General features: G+C 44.0%; 1 protein-coding gene across 5 annotated transcripts in view; it reads right to left on the bottom strand.

Annotated features, from left to right (window-relative positions):
* ERG (ETS transcription factor ERG) overlaps positions 1-23,584 on the bottom strand; it is a 254,166-nt gene that overhangs the window by 157,028 nt on the left and 73,554 nt on the right. For all 5 annotated transcript variants that reach the window (XM_045902445.3, XM_064578836.1, XM_045902444.3 and 2 more), the window contains exon 3: positions 22,950-23,037. In XM_045902445.3, the coding sequence (XP_045758401.1) occupies positions 22,950-22,988 (39 nt within the window). In that variant the 5' untranslated portion in view covers positions 22,989-23,037. The remainder of the gene's footprint in view (positions 1-22,949; positions 23,038-23,584) is intronic.

Below are 23,584 nucleotides of genomic sequence, written 5' to 3'. Positions count from 1 at the left end.
AGTTTTTTAAGTGTGTTTTTACTACCTGAGAGTCTTCAGATGAAAGCCCACAAGCAGAACATACCTAACGTGGCCACAAAGTTTCTATTTGAACTCTCAGTGATGGAAAGTTCTGTCCTTTGAAATTTAGTTCCACTGGTGGGTGGCCAGTTGGGAGAGAACTGATCTTTCTATGGAGCTGAAAGCACCCATTCTGTAACTTTCCCCATTAACGCAGGTTCTGTCCTCGTCCAGATTTATGCAGAACATGTATAATTTGTCTTAGACGCCATAATATCTAAAACATTCATCATGCTCCCCAAAACCTTCTCATCTCCGGGCAAAACATCCCTCAAAATGTCCTCCAGATGACGTGATCTCAGATCTTTATCCTCCTGGTCACACTCCTGCAATCCCATTCTATTTACCAACATCCCTGTTGACGCATCAACTCTGGATGCATACGTTGAAAATAAAAAAAAAGACTCTACACCAAAATATTAGTGGAAAGCATTTCTAGATAGAATTATGGACTATTTCTATTTTCCTCCATTCTTCTGTGTTTCCCTGATTTTCTACAGTGGGCATATGTGACTTAGCCACGTCATTCAACATTCACGCCTTCGCCCACCATCATCAAGCACCCACCGTATGTCAAAAACTGTTGTGTGCAGTGAGCATGCACAAACAACAAATTAGAAGCTCTGTCCTTGTGAACTTGCCTTCCATTGGAGGAGACGTGCAGTGAAGAAGGAGGAGGAGGAAGCGGAGGAGGAGGAAGAGAAGTAGTAATGGTAATAGCAGTAGTAGTAACATGAATAGCGTGTGAGAAGGTGACATAAAACTGTGAAGGGGAGTAAGAGTGAAGTTGGGGGGGGGGGGTCACTGGTAAATAGGACAGTCAGGGAAGACCTTACTAGGAAGGTGACAAAGACCTGAAGGATATTGCACAGAACATTCCAGACAGAAGGAACAGCAACTGCAAAGGCCCTGGGGTAGCAACATGCCTGAAATGCTTGAGAAACACCAAGAAAGCCTGTGTGGGTGAGGTAAAGAGAAGAAAGGGTTAAGCAGTAGGAGATGAGATGGAAGAAGTAATGGGGTCAGACTTTGTAGGGCCTCCTGAGCCACTGGGAAGGCCCAAGTCTTCAGTTTCAGTGAGATGGAAAGCACTAGAGGGTTTGCAGCTGTGGAGTGGCATGCTCTCACTTAACGTTTTTAACAGGTCACTTTGGTTGCCTGTGGACAGCAGACCCACGAAAGGTCAGAGCAGAAGAAGGGAGGGTGGTAAGGGAAGCAGAGTCAGGATCCACACATGGGATGACAGGGGCCCAGACCAAAAAGCCAGCAGCAGAGAAATGCCCACATTCTGGATTCCCAAGATGCAGCCCCCAGGATTTGTGGAGAAAACACAGTTAAAAGAAATGTCTGGAACTAAATGCGACACTCCTGATGTGGTCTTACGATGCAGAGGAGATAGGGTTTTACATTTCCTTTCTCAGAGTATCTTTTTCCAGCAAACACAGAAACCCTCATGCCGAGCCAGCCAACATGCTGAGAATGATTAAGTAAGGTACACAGCCCGTGTGGGATCGGACCTACCGAGGGTGAAAAGCTCTCTAAGGGCAACCACTCCCACTAACCACAGCCTTCCCTCCTCCATCTTCCCCTGGCTCCATCTGAAACTCCCTGCATCCTCGTGAAGGCTCCTCTTCCTGGACTAGTCTCTGTTTTTCCAGATCCTTCATCAACTCATGGCCCACTGACCTCCCCGTGGGCAGCCCTTTATCCTCCTCCTGGTACCCTGAAACCTCTCATCTCCTTACTAACCAGAAGCCTGGCCACCCCCTTGCTCTCCCCTTTCTCCACCCACCCCCGAGACGAAGCATTGCTGGAGAAATCATGCCATGCAATGGTACTGGTCAGGTCTACCACAAATCCCGGAATTGTTTAAGTTCGTTTGGAATCTACTTCGACTCCTGAACTTTTTGTATTCATTTCTAATTCACTTCCTATGTAATACCCAGCACACCTGTTGGAGACCTGGTATTTTCTTGCTCCTCACCCCCAACTCTCTGACCTCACTCACAGAGGACAACCTTGTTCTCTATCTCCTCAAGAAGACTGAAGCCACAAAATTCTTTCACTGTGAGCTTCTCACTCTCGAGGTTTCTCTGTAGCTTCACCCATAATCTCCCCCTTTTCTCTTGACTCAGAGGAAGAAGCTCCCTTGCGCCTTTCCAGATTTAACCCTCCGTCTGTGCCCTGGATGCAGGCACTAAGACATTTTTCCAGCATGTTGTTCCATCCACTGTCTTGTCCCTTCTTCATCTTCCATCTTTCTTTCTGCAATGGATATGTTCTCCATGCAAGAGAACTTTCTTCTGTCCTAAAACAAATAATCCAAACCATCCCTTGACTCCACATAAGTGAACATTCAGTATCTCACCTTCCCTTGTTTCAACAAAAGCTGGTTGAGCCATTCATGTGCTACAATTGTTGGACACAAAGGCAGACATGATATAGTCCAGGCCTTCGCCACCATATTTCTCAAAAGATCACTCAACACTACGCCATTTCACCTGTGTTTTCTTTAATTACTTGCAAGATGGCTTCTAGAGAACTCTACTGAAAGGTCTGGCATGATGAACCACACTCACTCCCAAGAATGAGATCCTCCCCTTGCTCTGTGATCTTCAAAACCCTCCAGCTCCTGTCTCCCAGGCTCCAGTCCACCCCTTGCTGGACATCAACTCAACTCTCAAGCCACAGGTCAGAAACCAAGTTCTCCAAACTTCTCCAGCCTTCTCTCTCCTGTCCAACTCCACCTTTTCCTCGGGAACCTTCTTATCCCAAGAAATGGCACCCCTCTCTTCCAGGCCTCCAGGCCCAGCCTTCAGTAATCCTTAGCTCCCCCCTTATCCTCATGCCTCAGACCCAGTGGGTTTCAAAGGTGGCTCTCCTGCATATGGCACCTTAGTGCCATTGCCCTCCTCCATCCTTCATGTCCCACATCTTGTCCCTTTGTCTTAAAGCCTTTCTTTTACCCAAAGTGAGTGGCAAACCCTTAAAATCCCATAAAATGTTTTGTTATTTTTTGTTACCACATCCACTTGTATTAGAACTTTTATGCTATGCCTGACCTTCCCAACTCACACAGAAGCGCTCCAATGACAGGAATCCTGTTCTATTTCTTCTTCTGTCCATCACAGAGCCATACACGGTGCAACCACAGCTGAACCATGCTTCCTTCAGTCTTGCCTTACTACACCCTTCCTTGTGCAGGTGTTTGCTCCTGTGACATGACATCGGGCAGTGCTTACTACACAATATACATTTGCCACAATCACAATATTGTGACCTGAGCTCATTTTTCAGTGCTCATGCCCCTATGAGAATGCATTTCTCCTTTTTAAATTTAAATTCAATTAATTTACATATAACGTATTATTAGTTTCAGAAGTAGAGGTCAGTGATTCATCAGTCTTATATAACACCCAGTGCTTATTACATCACATGCCCTCCTTAACATCCACCACCCAGTTACCCCATCTCCTGAACCACCTCCCCACCAGCAACCCTCAGTTTGTGTCCTATGATTAAGAGTCTCTTATGGTTTGTCTCCCTCTCTGGTTTCATCTTGTTTTCTTAATTTTTTTTATTTTTGTTTTGTTTTTGATATACAGTATTTAATGGCTCTACTCTGGGGCCAAGGCTTTTTCCTTCTAATCACTATGTCTACATCAAAAGAAACACAGTAAGAGAGAGCTGGAAGTGAAACAACCTGGTCTAAGAAACAACCTGGTCTAGTCCCCAGCTCTCAGTCCCCACAGAGAATGCTTATACAATGCTTATGAGAGGCACCAGCTCCTGGGCTCAGCCTCCCAGAAACAACTGCACATCTGGGGAAACGGAATGCCCAGACAGAGCCTCCCACTGCATCTGGCTGTCCAACTCCTGTTGAGCTCCCCCCTCTCTGAACATTTCTTGAGAGTAAGAATGATGTTAATTAATCCAATTATTTCTAGTGCCCAGGAAATGAATCAATGATGACTTATTTCTTGTTTGTGATGGATATATGAACTGGTTCTCAACTCAGCTGACAACCATGGGGAATAATATTCCTCGAAGGTGACTGTTCTTGTCTGTAGGCAGTGTGCCTGTTTGTAGAATTTCTTCCTGTAATTTCTTTGAGCTAGAGTATGAGCTTGGGTGTTGGAAAAAGGAAGAGTCTAAGGGATGACTCATGGGGAATTTCCCATCTCCACTGGCCTAGTCTGTCCTGAATCACTGCTGAGTCAGTTCACGGGGTTAAATGAAGAGACATGGATTTTCTGCCACCTTCCTGACCTCAAATGTCCTGATGTGGCCTCCAGTTTCCCATGTATGCAGCTATGGATTTTTTCTTGCCAAGATATTTGGAATTGGGTTAGTGATGAAAGAGGGTGTGTTCCTCATTGCACAGCAAGGTCTCATGGCTGACAATATGTGGTGGACTATATATAATATTTACAAACCCCACAATAACATATAAAATATAACATTCTGGCATGACAGAAAATGAACAAAAAGACTATTTTTTGCAGTCATAGAAAGAGAAAGAGAAGAAGAAACAAAAAGAGAGTCACATACGTAGACAAGAATGTGAAATGATGGACCTACAGCTCCACTATGATCCAACCAGGTTTCTGCAGCACTTTGTGGGTTCAGCAGACACTGGCTAAGCATTTGCCAACATCCCCTTCCTCCCAGGTGCCCAGCTAAACTACATTTCTCAGGCTCCTTTGCAGTCAGGTGTGGTCATGTGATCGAGTTCTGGCCAATGGGAAGTGAGGGGAAACCTGGCCTGCAAAACACTCGCATGGAATCCCCCATTCTCTTTCCCACCCAGTGGCTGAATGGAAAGGCTTCCGGGGACCACGGAGAAGGACAGAGGCTGGGAGGCAAGGCGGCTGGGTCCCTGAACCACTGCTTACAAGAAAGAGAGCTACCCAGGAGAGCCACACCACCAGGAACAGCCTCAACGGACCCAGGGAGAAACACTTTTGACTGCAGGGTTTGTGAGAGCTGTTAGCCTTCCCTGATTAACCCTGAGGTCGTTCCTCACTCCTGCCCGGCACCCCTAGCCAAACCGAACCCAGTAATCTGAAGTTACGCAGTAAGGAACTGGCATCTTCCAGCTTAGTGATCATCACGTAAGAAGCACTGGGTCTTCCTGCATCTGCCGGTGTTTTGAGAGACTCTTAACTTGGACACGCACAAAGTACGTGGATTCAACTACCCAAAGCTACAGGTGCTCATCAAGAGAAAGTCCTAAATGTTTCTGTGTCCTGGCATGGTGATATCATGTAGGACGTTCCCTGAAGTGCCAAGAAAAGTGCTCAATCACCCCCAATAACTATGGAAAAATGAGAAATTTGGAACTTTCTCTATTTTTAGTTGCTAACATATGCATTTCTGCAAACTTTATTTAAAGCCAAAAGAAATATTTCCATATTGAATTTCAGTAGTGCAATATGCTGTTTTAGAATTAAATTTTAAAATCTGGTACATAAGGATCTGTAAAGTTATGTAATCTCTGCTGCGTTTCACAGTGTTGCTCCACCTTGCGAGTTGTAAGTGGATTGCCAAGGCTTTGTGTCACATGCTATTAGGGAACATCTCCCAGACTTCTAGGGCCCCACAGGGGAGTTTTAAAAATCTGTGAGGATCAATGACCCAAAATATAGTAGCTTGAGAAAAAGCTAATATTTTTTTTTATTGGCTAAATGTTGGACAACTTAGAAGTCTTGGGACTTTAACCAAAGAAAACAACACAGTGATCATTTAGATGTGAAGCTCTTAAAGGTGCAGAGTAAATCATAACCACATGGGGGAAGACGCCATGTGTTGTGGACAATTACCCTGGATTCTTCAGAAGACTTTCAAAATGTTCTAGGTATGTCTTTTGAAGTGCTTTTCCCACAAAGATGTGTACCCCAGCACCACCTCCATATTTAACCTTTCTTCTTTGCTCCTAAAGATACAGAATTAACTGAGATTGGGGACAAATACAAGTGAACAACATTTCTAAAAACTATGTATTATTTGGAACTATTATTTGACATATGCTATTGGCAACTGGCATTTTATATTTCATTTTATGATTTTTTTTTTCTTTTAACTGTAACATGGTATTAAGTTCCTGGTGGGATGGAGTTCTGGTGTCAGACGTCCAGCAGAGACCAACTACTGAAGGAGAGGATGCTTAGAGTTGCCCCAAAGTTGGTCTGCTGAACTCAGCCCGCCATGGATCTCAAGGGTACAGGAGGTCAAAGCAATGGCAGAAGTGGACGAGTAAGGTGGGAAAGGGGGCACAATTCACACCCTTCTTCCACATGTGGTTTCACAAGACGAAACAGGTCAGAATCAAAGGAGGCAAGAAACCTTAAATTGTATGGAAGACTGAAGTTTAAGAATTAAATGAACTTCTCAATACCTGAAAATAAAATTGTGCATTAACCATTATAAGGAACATAACACTATCAATGACCTGAGATATCATTTGAGTGTGGAAGAGGGGAGGCCTGGGTGACTCAGTCGGTTAAAGTGTCTGCCTTTGACTCAGGTCATGATCTCAGGGTCCTGGGATCCAGTCCTGCATTGGGCTCCAGACCCACATTGCGCTCCCTGCTCAGTGGGGAGTCTGCTTCTTCCTCTCGTTCTGCCCCTCTGCCTGCTTGTGTGCTCTCTCTCTTTCTCAAATAAATAAATAAAATCTTTTTAAAAAGAGAGAGAGAGAGAGTGGAAGAGAACATTTCCTCTAAACAGGTGTGCACTCGCTGATCCAGCTCATTCAAAAAAAAAAAAAAAGTTACATATATGTATGTTGGCACTCCAATAGATGAGCAGGATGATTTGTAAAAATCATATTGGTAACACTTTTAAATTTCAATCTTCAAGACGGAATAAGTCATAATCCCTTCTACTGAGGTCCTATTTAGTAGGCATTCTATTTTTCCAACGGCATTCCAAAACTTCTCGTCCAAAGGCAAAGATTACTGTAGATGTGCCTCAAACAAGAAATACTTTTCCACCACTCTCCAAATCCTCAAATAGTAAACGGTAAAAGCATGGTAATACAAGATGGAACAGTGTTTAACATCACGACGGCATTCCTACAAGCCTGGAATCGGCATTCCTACAAGCCTGGAATAGATCTTCTTTAGGAATTACTTTATTTCCAATGATATGTCTGTAAAGAAAGTGGCTTTAAGTGAGCCAAATGTAACAAGAGAAGAAGCCTCGCAGATACACTTATTACCACACACAGAAGTAACAAAGATTACAGTGCAAGATGAGGGGTAAAGCTAATGATCCCAATGAATAAGGCAAAGACATTGAGGTACCCTTAAAAGAAATGAAGTCATGAGGGCAGTATTTATAAACAGTTTAACCATCAAGACAGAGAAGACTGAGAAATGTATAGTCTTTCCTCGAGATGGAGGGAAACACATAAAATAATGTGACTGTATAATCAGAATATTTTATGTGGCATTTACTACTGAGCGGGAGATAATCCTACAGATGGTAACAATGGACTAACAGTGTCAAGCAAATGGTGACCGTGTGGACTTTTCAGAGGAGCTCAGGAAAGAGAAGAGAGATCGAGATTCAGGCAAACAGAAGAAGCACTACAGTATGAAGGGCGTCTGTAGGCGCCCACAGGGGACAGAAAACTTCATGGAGCATGGAAGCCACAGACCCTGCTGATTCAGGAAGCCTGGAAGGTGGCCTGGTGAGGAAACAGCAGAACTAGAACAGGGAAACCCATGTGAGCATCCTCCCCCAAATGTTTTTTCTGGTCAAAAAAATTCCCAAATCTAGTAGAAGCAGGAGGTTGAAGCAGAAGCATGTCGGGAACAGGAGTAGAGTCGCCTCCTGGTGACACATGCAGGGACCGTCCTGCTTTCTAGCACAGAACTTGGTAGGGAACAGATTGCCTCCCCCTGGATCCCATTTCATTTCAAGCGCTAAAGACAATGGCACAAGGAGGCCCAAGGCAGACAAGAATAAAGCCCAAATACTGGACTCAGATGCTGGGAGGTGGCACGGAGTGGGAGGTTGATGCCATGCCCAACACGATTTGGGTGTCTGAATAACCAACAGAATTAACCAAAAGCCTTAGAGAAATTCAATGTCAACCCTGAATAACAGAAGAGGCAGATGATATCATAAACAGAGTAAAAAATGGTTTGTCCAGAGGTTTAAACCCAAGAAATATTCAAACAATAGAATTAGTTATTGTGAAAGGATTTTTTAAATAATCATCATTTTTTTGTAAGCATTTCAACTTTCCATCATGGTGGCACTGGGTAATGGTGGAACTCTGCGACACCAAGTGCCCCAATCCAAGTGCTAGGGACAAGAGGCTTATTCCATGCTGGGAAAATCATATAGATCTTGTGGACAATAGGCATTTACTACTGAGCGGGAGATAATCCTACAGATGGTAACAGTGGACTAACAGTGTCAAGCAAATGGTGACCGTGTGGACTTTTCAGAGGAGCTTGCTGCATCCCATTCTTCTGCAGATGCCCAGAGCAGCCATGGAAGGATGCCTCTCAGCTCTCCCTTCAAAAAAGAACCCAGCATTCACCTGAGCAGCCCCCAGCTGTTCCCAACTCCTGCTCTGCCCCATCCCAGACGGCCTCGAGCCAATAACTAAACACAGTGGGGGGTGAGAGCCTGGCCACATCTGCCCAGTGCAGGACCCCTCCAAAGGCCACCTCTGCTCCAGGGCTCCCCACGGGGCTGGTCAGACTGCCCAGTCTGTGTCTGGTCTGAGGCTCTCCTTGCCCAAACCTACTCCATCCTCATTTTATCATGAACAGGCACACCCCACCCCATCCCCTCTAATAAACTTCTTGCATTTCTAATTCTGTCCAACATCTGCTTCCCAGGGAACCCAACTAATACAATGCTCCTAAAACTGATACTAGGGGGAAGTGACTTTCCATGCCCCAAAAGGAAAATCAACTTTCCAGAAAATAAAGCTTCCTATAATTCCGGTTATCCATGGTGTTATTTGGCCATTTTAAAGGCAACAAACAAGCATCACACATTTTAATCCTCACTGAGTGAACTGATGATTGAAACATTATTGTCATTATGACACAACATAATTAGGGTTGTATGTAACATGTTACTTTTCTGTTTTCAGGTAAATTTAAGTAGTTTTACTTGATGCAAAAATAATAGTACTTAAATCCTTTAATTGATTGATATGTGTTAATATTAATCAAAAGATTTTCTAAGACATACACTTTTTAATAATGTAAAATGTATTAAAAAAAAAAAACCTGTGAAGGAATTATGGCTAATTGAAAAAATCAGTCAGAGAAAGATAAATATTGTGTGATCTCACTACATGTGAATCTTAAGAAACCAAACTCAGATACAGAGCAGCATGGCTTTTGCCAGGGGCTGGCGTGAGGAAATGGGGAGATCTTGATCAAAGGGTACAAACTTCCAGTTAGAAGATGAATAATTCTAGGATGTAATGCACAGCCCGGTGATTATAGTCAACAATACTATATCTTGAAATATCTTGAAATACTTGAAAGTTGCTGAGTAGGTCTTGAATGTTCTCACCATTAAAAAAAAAAAAAGATAATTAGGGGCACCTGGGTGAGGGGCTCAGACAGTTAAGCGTCCGACTCTTGATTTTGGCTCAGGTCATGATCTCAGGGTTGTGAGATCATGCCCCACTCCGGCTCCATGCTGGGCATGGAGCCTGCTTAAGATTCTCTCTCTCCATCTTCTTCTGCCCATCTCCCCGTTTTCTCTCTCTCTCAAAAAAAAAAAAAAAAGGATAATTATGTGAGGTGAGGGCCATGTTACCTAACGCTACTCTGGTAAGCATTTTGCAACATATCCATACATGTATCAAATCATCACGTTGTATACCTTAAACTTATACAATACTAAATGTCAGTTATATATCAGTAAGGCTGGGAAAAGCAAAAACAAAAGACCTCCTGTTATTTTTTCTTACCCACAGCCACATTTCTTTACCAGGTATGTGATGCAGCACGTGGTTTAGAGGTTATTTGTGTGTGTGTGTGTTTGTTTTTTAATTTCAGTTTTGAGGAATCAAGTAATGGGTCTTACTTTTATTGGATATATGTGAAATTTCCATTCCTAAAGACTAAGAAATAAGTGTAGCAGCATAGTGTTTAAATTATTCAAAAGATAAAAATATCTTCTCTCTTTGGGTCTGTTTTCTTTCCTGATGTCTTTGTTCATTGCTAATATTGTCTATTTATGTGTAATTCTTCCAAGACAACGTCTCCTGAGAGCCAAATAGGAAACCACCCAGCTAGCCTAACCTGCAGGCTCCAGGTCCCTTTTCTAATGTGCAATGAAATAGGTAAATTTACATAACCTTTTTTTCCCCAAAACAGTAATAGAAAGCAAGTATTTGAAATGAGAGTTGTTTCAAGCAACATAAGTCATGAAAAATGTGACTTGTTTTTGACTGTTCCTTTGGCATACACTTTTGATTAGGGACGAATAAATTTAAACATAAAAGCGTTTTAAACTTGGGGTTTAAAACAAAGGACATAAGAATCACATGGTTAGAGTTTTATATTTTTGTCAGCCTCAAATTCAGTTGGCTCAATACTACCACTACTGTAAAATTTTATGAGACTAATTTGGAGGTCCATATAAATTGGTATTATTGTTTATTTTTGGATATTGATACAACCAGCATATTAGCAGTTAATGTGTAATGCAAATGAATAGTACTTTCCAGAAAATCCACAAAGAATCACTAAAAAATTAATAGCCACGCTGCAGTCAAATTTGTTTACTTTTTTTTTTTAAGTACATTCTCAGAATTAACATGTACTCTCCATTAAGCAATACACAGCCAGGATTTTAATTCAACCCTGGAATTTGATCTTTAAAATTAAAAGAAAAAAAACCCAACTTTCTCTGCTATTTACAGTTCCTGCTTTGGGATAAATCCCAACATCTGGATACCAGAATCAGAGCAGCAAAAATCCATGGAGACACATGTGCAATTTTATGCCTGCAAACGCACTACTTTTCAGGGTGAAACCACGATGGTGCTTCCCCCCTCATTTCTTACTTCACAGAAATCCTGTGGGGCGTTTTCCAAACATATCCAGAGTAAGAAATCATATATGATAGATCACAACCCACTATATACACACTCACATATAGAGCTAAAGTGAAAGTTTTCTCAAATAACACGTTTGCTTTCTGTATGCAGCGCACGCTGAGAGTTTCCACGCTATTCCATTCCATTTCCCTTTGTTAATCCCAGCCTTGACTCACTTCCACAAATGGGTCGTGATCTGTAATCTGAAAACCAGGGCTTCAGAGCCTTGCCTGTAAAAAGGTTGGCCCTCAGGCCAGCAGCCCCGGCAGCACCTGGGGCCTTGCATGAAGTGCAGAATGCCCAGGCCCCCCCGAGTCCCCGGGTGATGCATCTGCACAGGGAAGTCCGAGAAACCCTGCTTTAGAACACAAAACTGCGGAATGAGGATCTGTCATCTGAACTGAATTTAGACCAAGAATGTGTTTCAGAACAACCTTTGTTCGAAGAAGCTCTGTCAGTCCAGTGACTTCAAGAGGCCATACATTTTCTGGCAGGATAAGTGAGTGCAAATGAAAATTTATTTTCAACTTCATGAACTGCCTCCAGTGGGTTTCCATCGCTAGCACAGGGCTCCTGATCTGGGATCCCTGGGACTCTGGGGACAGGTGTGCAGGGCTGCTGAGTCAGCCGCAGAAAGTTCTGGGAGCATACAGGCGTGTGTGTGTGCGTGCACGCATGCGCACATGCACTTATGCTGGGGAGAAAATATATAATGTTTAGCAAATCTCTAAAGAGTTCCGTGATTCAAAAAAAAACTAAGGTGAACTATCAAGCTATGAAAAGACCTGGAGGAACCTTAAATGCCTATTACTAAGTGAAAGAAGCCAATCTGAAAACACTGCATACTGTATAATTCCAACCATATTACATTCTGAAAACCACAGAACTATGGAAATAGTTGAAAGATCAGTGGTTGCCAGGGGCTGGGGTGGGGATAGGTGGTGGCAGGGAGCGATGAACGGACAGAGCACAGAGGATTTTTAGGACAGTGAAATTCTTCTGTATGATTCTACAGTATCCTATGATATGATACCTACCATTATATATTAATCTAAACCCATAGAATATGCAACACAAAACGTGAATCCTAATATAAACTAGGGACTTCGGGTGATAATTATGTCAATGTGGGTTCATCCATTGTTAACAAATGCACTACTCTGGTGCAGGATGTTAATAATGAAGAGGCTGTGGGCCTGGGGGGTAAGGGGGAGAGGGGGAATCTGTACTTTCTGCTCAGTTTTGCTGGGAACCTAAAACTCCCCTAAAAATAAATATACATAAAAGTTAGGACACATTGCCCTTGAGAACACATTGTCTCTGTTGCACATCAGTGGCGTGGTTACAATCGTACCTATAAGGGAGGATAGAGAAGTATGAAGAGTAGGTGAATACCAAATGGTGCCCTCTGTCCCAGAATAGAACACGGTCCTTGGATCATTCTCATTTCATTGGGACCGTTGCTACTTAATTCAATCTACACAGACATGTTAAGTATCTACTAAGAACAAGGTACAATGAGAGACAATAAGAACCAAGTGATCCCTTTAAGTCATGTATAATCTAGCAAGCAGAGAAAACAAGCACACAGATATCATTATATGGTAACCATCCCCTCCTCTCTCCAAATGGCAAGGAGCCAGATGTTGAGATTTGGAGGGTAGAAAGACAAAAGCAAGAGGCCAGAAGAGCATAGGGCAAACAATTCAGTTCACTGTTGAGTGGGCAATGGGCAGACAGGTATAAGCACTTAGACAGAGACACCAGCCGTTTCCAATCTTGACCTCTTCTGGTCAGTCTGTGCCACATCCTGATTGGCGTGCCCATGCTCCTTGTCAAATATTTGGATCATTTATCCTTCAGGGTCCCTTAAGGGAGGACTAGCAGGAAAAAGCAGCCGCAAAGTGATGCTGGGTTTATTCTGCACAGAATGAAGAACTCCAGATGGAAGAACCCGGCTTTGATGCTAAAAGCCAACACTGCGCGTCTTCTGTGAACACTGAACGCCTTTGCGGGTGGTTCTTAAAAGAAAATAGGTTTTTCTTCTCTTTTTATTAAACAAGTCAAATACAAAACTGGGAAACATATAAAAGTAAAAATAAGAAAAACATCATTGGGCGCCTGGGTGGCTCAGTTGGTTGAGTGTCCAACTCTTGATTTTGGCTCCAGTCACCATCTCAGGGTCCCCACATCAGGCTCCATGCTGGGTGTGGAGCCCACTTAAGATTCTCTCTCTCCCTCTGCCCCTACCCCCCGCTGTTTGCTCTCTCTCTCTCTCTCTCCCTCTCTCGCCAAACAAAAAAAAAAAAAAAAGAGAGAGAGAGAAAGAAAGGAAAATCAGATAAGAACTGCCTACATTTGAAAGTTAAGGGAAAGATAGTAAAGAAAAATATCAGTAGGTGCAAGAAAAAAAAAATGTTTATCTCATGGGTGTAATTGCAAAAACTAAAAATCAGAATAAACATAAAAACCATCTGTATGACAAATACAACATAGCTCAGAGTTAATATCATTAAAATACAATTTATACAAGTTGTTGAGAAAAGCACTAACCCTTCTAAATCCTAACTGTGAGAAGAGCTGTCTACAGGAATCTACTGCAGGGTTCTTCCCTTTTATGTTTGCACCACTCCAAGGGGGACTTCTGGACCCTCCAGGCAAATCACTGCTGCCAAGGCTGCCCATAACTTCTGAGTTGTCAAAGCTGATGGTCCTCACCTTTACCTTCTACCCACTGGCTCTTGCTCTCAGCCCTGCGTGGATTCCTCCTCCTCACCCCAACCTCTGCATGTTGGAGGGACTCAAAGCCCATCCCTAAGGCTCTTCTGTATCTGAGTCCCTGGGTGACCTCATCTAGTGACCCAACCTTAAATGCAAGTTTATGACTCAAAATGTATGACTCAATCAGATCATGTCACCCATTTTGCTTCAAACCCTCCAGTGGTCCCCAGCCCCCACATGCAGGACAAGATTTAAGAGTCTTTCCCCTTGCATATCAGAGCTGACACATATGGCCTCACCATCCCCTCCCCAAGCCCACATCCAGCAGCTCTACCCTCATTCTACACCAGCCCCCAGTCTCCTTGCTGTTCCTTCAACACACCAAGCAAGCTCCTTCCTAATGGCCTTTGCACACATTGTTCTTACTCTCCAGGACACTCTTCCCCCATGTGATGATGTGGCTCATGCTCTCACCTCCTCAGCTCTCTGACTGAATTTCAGCTCCTCCAATGACCTTCCCTCACCTCTGTGTAAAATGGCACCTCTCCCTCCATGACCCTCTTGCTTACCTCTTGCTTACCTTACATTTTGTTCTGGAGAATATCAACCAGCATTGATGTATGTATGTTGTAATGCTGGTTGTAATACTGTAATGTTATATGTATATAAACATATCCTATCTCAACTCCTAGAGTGTAAGCTTCATGCAAGTAGGGATCTTATCTGTTTGGTTCATGCTCTACTCCCAGCAATGTTGAATGATTTCATTGAAATGGTCAAAAAACTGACCAAAGAGATAATGTAACTTGCTGATGAATGTATGAAGTGATCACTTGCACAAGTTTCCAAATGAAATACCATCTGTAAAATTCCACTTTCCACCCGTCAAATCAGCAAAGGTTAAAATTCACAACACAGTGTGCTCAAATACTTGTTGGAGAAGTAAAGAAAGGCACAATTGGGTAGGGGAGACTGGTATCAAAAGCCTTAAAAGTGTTGGTGCCCCTTGAATTTATCATGGTTTCTGGGATTTATCTCCCGCTTCTGGGAGGATTAACCTGGCGGCGTGGGTTAAGCAGGTGAGGCCCAGTAGGAGGAGAACAGTGTGCAGAGCCGAGAGGGACTCCAGGGACAGCACAGGAGGGGGACAATGCAGACCTGTCCTCGTGCCACACAGAGCAGGGGCTAGGAGGTAGACACGAATGGAGAGGTGAAAGAGAGAGAAAAATTAAAGAGATTCCCTAAATTTTAAGCCTGGATCCCTGGAAGAAGTAGTCGCCATGAAAAAAAGAGGAAGAGGACGACATTCACAAAAATGCTTACATGATGATGACAACAGGAACCACTGCTACTTACCAGATACCGTTCTAAGGCCCTCCCATGAATCACCTCACCGAATCCTCCTAAAAGCATAGGGGATAATGCCTTTCTCCTCACTTCACTGATGGAGACCCGGGGCTCCCAGGGGCTCAGGAGCTTGCCCAAGGTCAATCAGCAAAGGTTCTGCCTGAGATCGTAAAGTCTGGCTTCAGAGCCTGCCTGCTCACCCAATACTCTATAACTGTGCCCGAGGTGCTCGAGGCCAACTGCATACAACCTCTAACCATTCTCCTGGGAAGTGATCTGACTCTCCTCCAGCCCTGCTTACACTTCCTGATAAAGCTGGTGCCCCCCCCCCCGCCGAAGGTCAGCTCTCTGAATCTCACAGTGAGGAGTCATCAGTTTCCGGGGCGCGGTGCAGCGTGCCCGGGGGGGGGCATGCCACTGAACCCCAGGGCATGCATCCTGAGCACAGCCACCAGCAGTGGGTGACGGAGCTCCGCCCAAGGGGCGCAGGAAGCCAGTGAGGAGACAGAACGTACAGCCCAGTTCCAGCAAACCCCACATAAGGTATCTGCAGGCGGGCCCATCAGATGATGGAAGCCTCCACTGTTTTTGCCATATCAGATGTCTGGATATCTTTAAGCATTATTATTTTCTGATTATAAAAATAATAAGCATTATTATTTTCTGATTATAAAAATAATACACATGCATTGGAGAAATTCTGGCTCTTCTATGTTTAATTAAGTGCCATTATTCCACAGAAAGAAGTGTGGCTATAAACAGTCTCCAAGTCGTCAGGCTTGTCAGGATGTGTGAACCCCGCTGGAATCTGATCAAAGCTGATTTATTGAGGGAAAAAAAAAAAAGCAGCGTATCAAAGGCTTACATCATCTTCACAGTAACAGACTCTGGGGGGAGAACTGGGTCTCTCTGCTGAGTATGTCTTCAAAAGGACAAACTTCCTACCCTCCTGTGAAGCGGTGACTATAAATCAGGTTTGCAAATAGGTGCGAAATGTTTACAACTCAATGGGTCTTTTGACACCCAGGTGGGGGTTAGGTAGTGAGCTCCACACTTCTCCCCGAGGATGGGGTACCTCACAACCAGCCAGAGAAGTCCCCCATCCCCTCTCTTGGGAGGCAGGCTGGGCACCTTCTTGCACCTGCTCCGTGTTCCTTTAAGAGTCCCGCTCACATGCTGGCTTCTCTGGTTTCCCAGTGACCACACATTTAACTCACTTCCTAAAACTCTTCTAGGACCTTCCATGACACGCAAACAGGGCTTACGTGTAGCATCTTTTATCGTCAGGAACATTTAGCGTCACGCCCAAAGCGGCAGCCACAGAATCATGTGGGAAAGAAGTCAGTTCAGCAGTTCACTGACGTACATCTATCCATTTCTCTCCTGAGTATTCTCTCTCCTTCCTTCTCCCCTTCTACTACTACTATGTAAGAGTATGCTAATATGGAACATTATCTATTAATAATATAACAGTATGTTACATAACTGCCATATTTAATATAATATATTGCTATATTGATAGTATTAATAATATATTAACATATTGATATCTTATATCAATATATTGTTATTAGTGTTAATAATATATTAGTAACAATATTTTATTAATATAGCAATACATTCTATAATTACTATAATGTATAAATATAACAAAACATAATATATAACATATATTAATATTATATAACCAATGCGGTATTAATAACATCATAATATATTAATAATAATATGTGAAAGGAATAATAAGTGCTTAGCATGTGCCAGGCACCGCTCTGAATGCTTTAAATACATTATCATTCACTAATTTAATCCTCAGGGTTCTACAAGACAGGTACCCTATTTAGCTCCATTTTACAGCCAAGGAAACTGAGGCAGTTGATAAGTGAAACCAAGTTTCCAACCCAGACTATCTGACCCGAATACACTTAAAAAATAAGCAAACCATATAAAAGCTGAAAGGAAAAGGAGAAGGGGGAAGAATCACAATTAGAAACAAATCTGGATAAGCCTATTTTTCAGTCCTTTCCATGTAGAAGCATCAGGAAACCTGGACAGAGACCTTGTTTATTTCACGCTCCGCCATCCGAGATCCACACACAAAATCCTGGGGGGCAGGAGCTAGACTAGCTAAAAGTGGACCACAGAACCGGGCCTGGCTGTCGTACTCGGAGGACAGAGGGTCAGTGTGGCAGTGGAGTGACCGACTCCAGGCATCTCTAGGCGTGGTGGCACCTGAGCTGCGCTTGTGACCCATCAGCCACGTGGAGCATGCTCAGAATCACCCCCATGCTTCCCCTATAATAAACAGTAAAGTGTGATCCCAGGAGGACCCGAGGCCTCGAGGCGGTCTTCGGGCAGAAACAGCGGGACAGGTGAGCACAGGTGGGCACAGGTGGTGTGAGCGGACAAGGCAGGCAGGATGAGGACGACCGGTGAGATGCGGGGAGCAGGTCAGGCAGCTTCCCTTAGATGCCTGCCCAGCCCCCCACCCTGGGTCCCTCCTCTACTGCGTGCAGCGCCATATCCCAGGTGTTTGGGAACATGTGACTTGCACCTGGACTGCAGGTGCTGCATCTCTGTGGTCCCTTATGCCCCAACCCCACTGTAGGCACATGGAAGGCTTTGATAAATGTGGTGAGCCACTCTCAGCGCTAAAGGCAGGGGGACTCGCTCAACTCAGAAATGGCTGGAGCTGCCCTGAGAAGCTCATGCTCAGCCTCAGTGCAGACTCGGCTCTCATCGCCGTCCGCCACCTGGATGTCCCTTGACCAACACGGACTCCCACCGTCTGTCCTAGACCAGCACTGGATCAAGCGATCTCTAATGTAACGATTTGCTACAGTGCAGAGTGGTTTACAATTAGAAAGTATCCTGCCAAGCATGATTTCACCACGAGCTACCCAGCTCCATCTTCCCTTCCTCTTCTTTTATCCTTCTTTACATCCTAACTTTTTTATTGTAAATATCACTCTTACACAAACAGGATAGGTAATAATTTGTGCACTTTAAAGAATAGGAAGCAAACAGCCTTGTATGCGCTCCTCAGCTCACAACAAGCAAGACCAGGACCTCAGATGCCCCTTCCAGAAGCTCTCCCCGCCCCCCCCGACAAGGTAACTCCTCTCCTGAAGTATGGACTCGACACGGCTTTTTTCCTTTTTCGACACATACATGTTTCTATGAAAACATAATGGTTTTTGGTTCTGCCACTTTTTGATCTTTATATGTGGAATCATATAAAAATTTATATGTATTGGGCGCCTGGGTGGCTCAGTTGGTTAAGCGACTGCCTTCGGCTCAGGTCATGATCCTGGAGTCCCGGGATCGAGTCCCGCATTGGGCTCCCTGCTCGGCGGGGAGTCTGCTTCTCCCTCTGACCCTAACCCCTCTCATGTGCTCTCTCTCAAATAAATAAATAAAATCTTTAAAAAAAATTATATGTATTTATTCTCCTATGACTTGTTCTTCCACCCAACCTTGAGAATCATCCGGATTAATACACAGACACAGGTAGACACTTGTTGATTTTCACTGCTGTATAGTCTTCTATTACAGGACCGGAATGCCATTTATTTATCCATTCTCCTGGTGGGCACCTGGGCTGTTTCGTTTTGCTCAGGTACATCTCCGGGTGTCCAAGTGCAACAGGCGGCATGTCCAGGGGTGGGGCCACCGGGCCACAGGTGGGAGCATCTTTAGCTTTACAAGGTAATACTCAACTGATACCAAAGTGGTTATACTGGTTTACACTCCCACCAGGGTGGAAGAGAGGACCCTGTGTGCCACATCCCAACCTCTGTGCTATAAACCTGTTTTATCTGTATATTATTATTTTCCCTTATCCCTTAGCCACTTCTCAAAGCAACTAGCCTACATGCCCCACACATGCACCCATCTACTCTGTTGTGGTCACTGTGTTTTAAGTTTGTGCACATGCATGGAAATTATGTGATGTTGTCTGGGAAGTGTACGTGTTCTCATGAATGTGAAAAGCATTATGCCATAGAGCGCACTGTTTTGGATTTTTTTCACTCGACTTAATATTTTGTAAGACATACCCATGACACTCCATGTGTATCAGCAACACTAATAAACACTGTATCTTTAAGATGGGTGTTACCCCCACTTACAGACTACCACAGGAACAGCTCCCTACAGGTCAGCGCTCAGTGGGGTTTTGGTGTGTTACACGTAATAACTCACTGAATCCTCACACTGACCCCACAAAATAGATGCCTGCATTTCAGACAAGAGGAAAACCAGGCACAGAGATTAAGGAACCTGTCCAAAGTTAGTAAAGGAGGAAACAGGATTTGAATCAAGTCTTTTTTTTTTTTCTTTTGAATCAAGTCTTAAGACACCAGAGCCCTCGCTCTGATCCATGGCATGAACCTAGCTAGGATGTATGACTCAGAAGGTTTTGTAACCAGCAACTCCAGATGACACAGCTGGTGAACCAGTGAGTGAAACTCACATCCACGCTGTTCCCCTCGGTCCCGTCCTCGCTCGGTCAGCTGCCAAACGTATGGCCTTCTATGTGAATGCCAAAGGGAACAACTGGAAAATGTGCCAATCAGGGGTCTCTTTAAAGCTGTAAACTTGACTAATACGTTAACCCTCTTCATCAAATGTTAGTAAATGAAAATATTAAGATGGAACTCTTGAGAGGACATGCAATAGCGGAAATTGAAAATTCCTTTATCCGAATGAGAATTAATGACCAAAAGCTTGAATCCTAACAAAATGAATCTGCAAGTCCTTTTCCCTGCAGGGGATGACAGCATGGGTCCATCTTTGGCAGCGATGGACTCTACCTCCGTGCAGAGCAGAAGCATGGCCACACGAACCTACCATGCTAACATCATGCTTCTGGAACATGTAAGTATAACTTCTATTATAAGAAAGGAGGTGGAAGGGCCAACCAAGAAAGACAAAATGTGCTGAGTGGGGCACCTGGGTGGCTCAGTCATTAAGTGTCTGCCTCCGGCTCAGGTCATGATCCCAGGGTCCTGGGATCGAGCCCCACGTCAGGTTCCCTGCTTCCCCCTCTCCCACTCCCCCTTCTTGTGTTCCTTCTCTCGCTGAGTCTCTGTCTGTCAAATAAATAAATAAAATCTTTAAAAATAAATAAATAAACAAAATGTGCTGAGTGACTTAGTATTATCACCAACAGAGAATAAGCTAGTCTTTTTTAAAGTCCTGTTCATTTTCTTTGTTACACTATTTAAATCAAGAATGTTTTCTATTTCACAGTTACTTACCATCCCTCCCTTTTATTATTATTTCTAGCTCCTTAAACATATAAAATGGTAAAAGCAATTTGTTCTGGCAGAAAAGAACTATAGTAAATCATGCAGAATAAATTTCTTAAATACCAAAGGAACACTGCTTCCCTCCAGATCAGTCTATGGACACACATGTGAAGGACACATAAAAGTCTGTCTCCCTGCTACCTGCCACGTGAAGTCACTTCTGTGGAGAATTCACGTCCTTTTCAGATGAAAAGAATGTTCAGTAACAATGCACCAAAGACAAAAATCTTCCACTATTTACATTAACACACCCAGAGGAACCATCCATATGCCATTTTTAAGAATTTCCCCTCCCAGAAATAAAAGCTGCGCTCAGCTCCGAACCAGAAACTTCTCAACACATAAAATATTACTGAATAAATTTCCCAAATCAGGTATTTTAAGGAAATGGTGGAAGGTCAACTATTTTTCTAACTTTGTTGTCAAGGACACCAATTTCATTTACCAAAAAAAAAGGAAGTCCAAGAATAATTATTCAAATTACAACAGGTGGAATTTGACAGATTTACAAAGGAGACAAATGTCTCTAATATCATTCTCTCCAACTTGGAGTCAACATCAGCTGTTAGCACCTGCAGATGAAATTGCCAGTTCATCCTCAACACACACAGAAGCCATTTGAGTTGAAATTTATTTTTAAAAAACTTTCTGGGTTACCATTTCTCTTCATCCTTCACTTACATTTATGGTAACCACTACGATGATAACAAGATACATCAGAGCTAAAAATAGAGCTCAGTCCTGAGATCAAATAGGGACATTGCCACTAAACACATTTTCAGAGATCATGTTTCTCAGGTTTATCAGAGACCGCTGGCCCTTGATGAATTAACTTTTACAAATCTGTAATAATTCCCTGCTGACTTCATCTTTTCCTTCTGGTTAGCTAGGAATAAAATGCCAGTCAAAATGAATTTCAGTTGTTGACCTTCATACCCTGAAGTGTAGAAGACACTTCTTGTATCACGTTTTCTCTGTGAGCTTGTATTTGCATCCCACAGCTTCACAGTCAACAGAGAAGAAAAAGAAAAATGTCTTCCCCACCCTCATCCCTGTGTCATGTAGACACACTTGCCAAATATGTCCCAGGTAGAGTAACCTTATCACACCCTCAAGAGATTTCCCACTTGCACTTTGTGGACAGAACTGTCCCGCCCCAGTGAAACATCACACAGAAATCACACTGTAGTGTCCCCCAGAAACACCTGCTCCTCCCCATCTCTGAATGAAATCCAGAACCCTCAACACTCCCTGGGTCACCCCTCTTCCTTAAGGAACGCACTGAACTCATTACCTCTAAACCCATTTTTGAATGTGTACAAATGTGAATTCCACATGGTACATAACACTCCCCAGTGTATTGCTTTTAAAATGCATGTGGGCATGTGTATGTGAGTGAGTGTGTGTGATATGAGAGGGTGTTTTATATTTTAGCCAAAAAAAACCTATCATTTTTATAAAATTATATTTAGCCTTGCGATTATAAGCCACTGTCCATTTTCAATAAATGTTTTAGGCCAAGAATAGAGATTAGTAAAACCTACCAGGCCACTTAGGGAAAATGAATTTATATGGGGAACGTGAAGAACCGGCAAGGTGTGAATGACTTGGGCCGGTGTAGACAGCTGAGCTAACTAGTAGAGGTGTAGACAACCTATCTGGGTAATGGAGCCCAAGCCCCAGTGCTTCCTGCAACTTGGATCTGGGTCAAGTTATTAAAACCATCACTTCACTTCCTCCTGCAGCTATACCCCGCGGGTTCTGTAGTGTTGGCACAAATGGGCCAGCTTCCTCTTGGGGACTTTGGGTGGCTCAAGTCTCACTTCCTCAGTGCCTCACCTCCAGAGGCCCCGGGAGGCGCCCCGGGGGGACGGTGTGCGGGACAGCTGCTGAGATGCAGGTGTCCCCGGGGGAAACCACCTCTGAGCTCGGGAAGTTCAAGCGCTCGGCCTCAGGTAACCCCAGGCAAGCGTCAAGGGGGTGGAATTCAAGCAGAAGCTGGAAGAATCTGGATGGGGTCAGCGATCCTCTGTGAAAAGGCCAGGCAGTAGGTATTTTCAGCTTTGCCGGCCACAGGGTCTTGGTCACAAGCACTCACCTCTGCCATCTGAACACAAAAGCCGCCCCAGACGGTGTGGAAGTGAGGGACCGTGGCTGTGTCCCACCACAACTTTCTTTATGAGCAATGAAATCTACATTTCGTATCATTTACATGTGTTACGAAATATTATTCTTCTGATTTTTTTCGACCATGTAATATTGCGAAAACCATCGTCTTAGCTCATGGCGATCTAAAAGCAGGTGGCGGGCCAGAAGTGGCCCACGGCTGAGGGTGGCTGCCCCTGCAGTCACTGATCTGTGGGCAGGCAGCCCCGGAAACCCAGCCGAGGAGGAAGCTGCCCGGCCCAGGTGACACCTACCTTGATATGAGCTGCTGGGTCTGGGACAGTCTGAACCATGTCCTTCAGCAGATCAGCCCAGTCACCGTCCGCTCAGAACCGGAGACAGCTGGGAGACAAAAGGGGGCAATCAACAACCACATTTCTGAGTTTTGCTTTCCATTAGGACCCAATGCAACACACTGAGGGGAAAAGAATCACAGCAAAAACCTGTTTGCCCGCAAGCACCTTTTAGGCAAGCAAATGAAGTGACGGGAAGAGCCCCGTGTCTTCTGTTGGGAATGTGACCTACTTAGAGCCCCCATCAAACACCGGCCTGACAAACCCAAACAAACCCACTTCACGGGCAGCTCACACACGTCATTTTACATGGTCAGCGTCTGTGAGTGATCATTTCAAGGAAGAAATGAAACCAAAAATGAGACATTTTCTAGGATCTTGAGAGAACTTGCTTCTGAGGTCCCACCAAAACCAATGCCATTCACACATCCGTTTAAGCTTCACGATTAAGCTCTTCATACAAAGCACAGCGGCCGTTCCTGGCACCCCTAAATGGCAGTCCCTGGACCAAGGGCTCCGCAGGCATGTTCTCCTTTAATCCTGCCCACCGCTGAGAGTCAGCATCCCACTGTCCAGTCGGGGACATGGAGACCCCG

This window comes from Mirounga angustirostris, unplaced genomic scaffold (assembly GCF_029215605.1).
Source record: "Mirounga angustirostris isolate CCGP_5_RB_7025 unplaced genomic scaffold, mMirAng1.0.hap1 SCAF_1, whole genome shotgun sequence".
Taxonomy (NCBI): Eukaryota; Metazoa; Chordata; class Mammalia; order Carnivora; family Phocidae; genus Mirounga; species Mirounga angustirostris.
The sequence above is the reverse complement of the archived record's forward strand: the minus strand, read 5'-3'. Positions and strand labels throughout refer to the sequence as shown.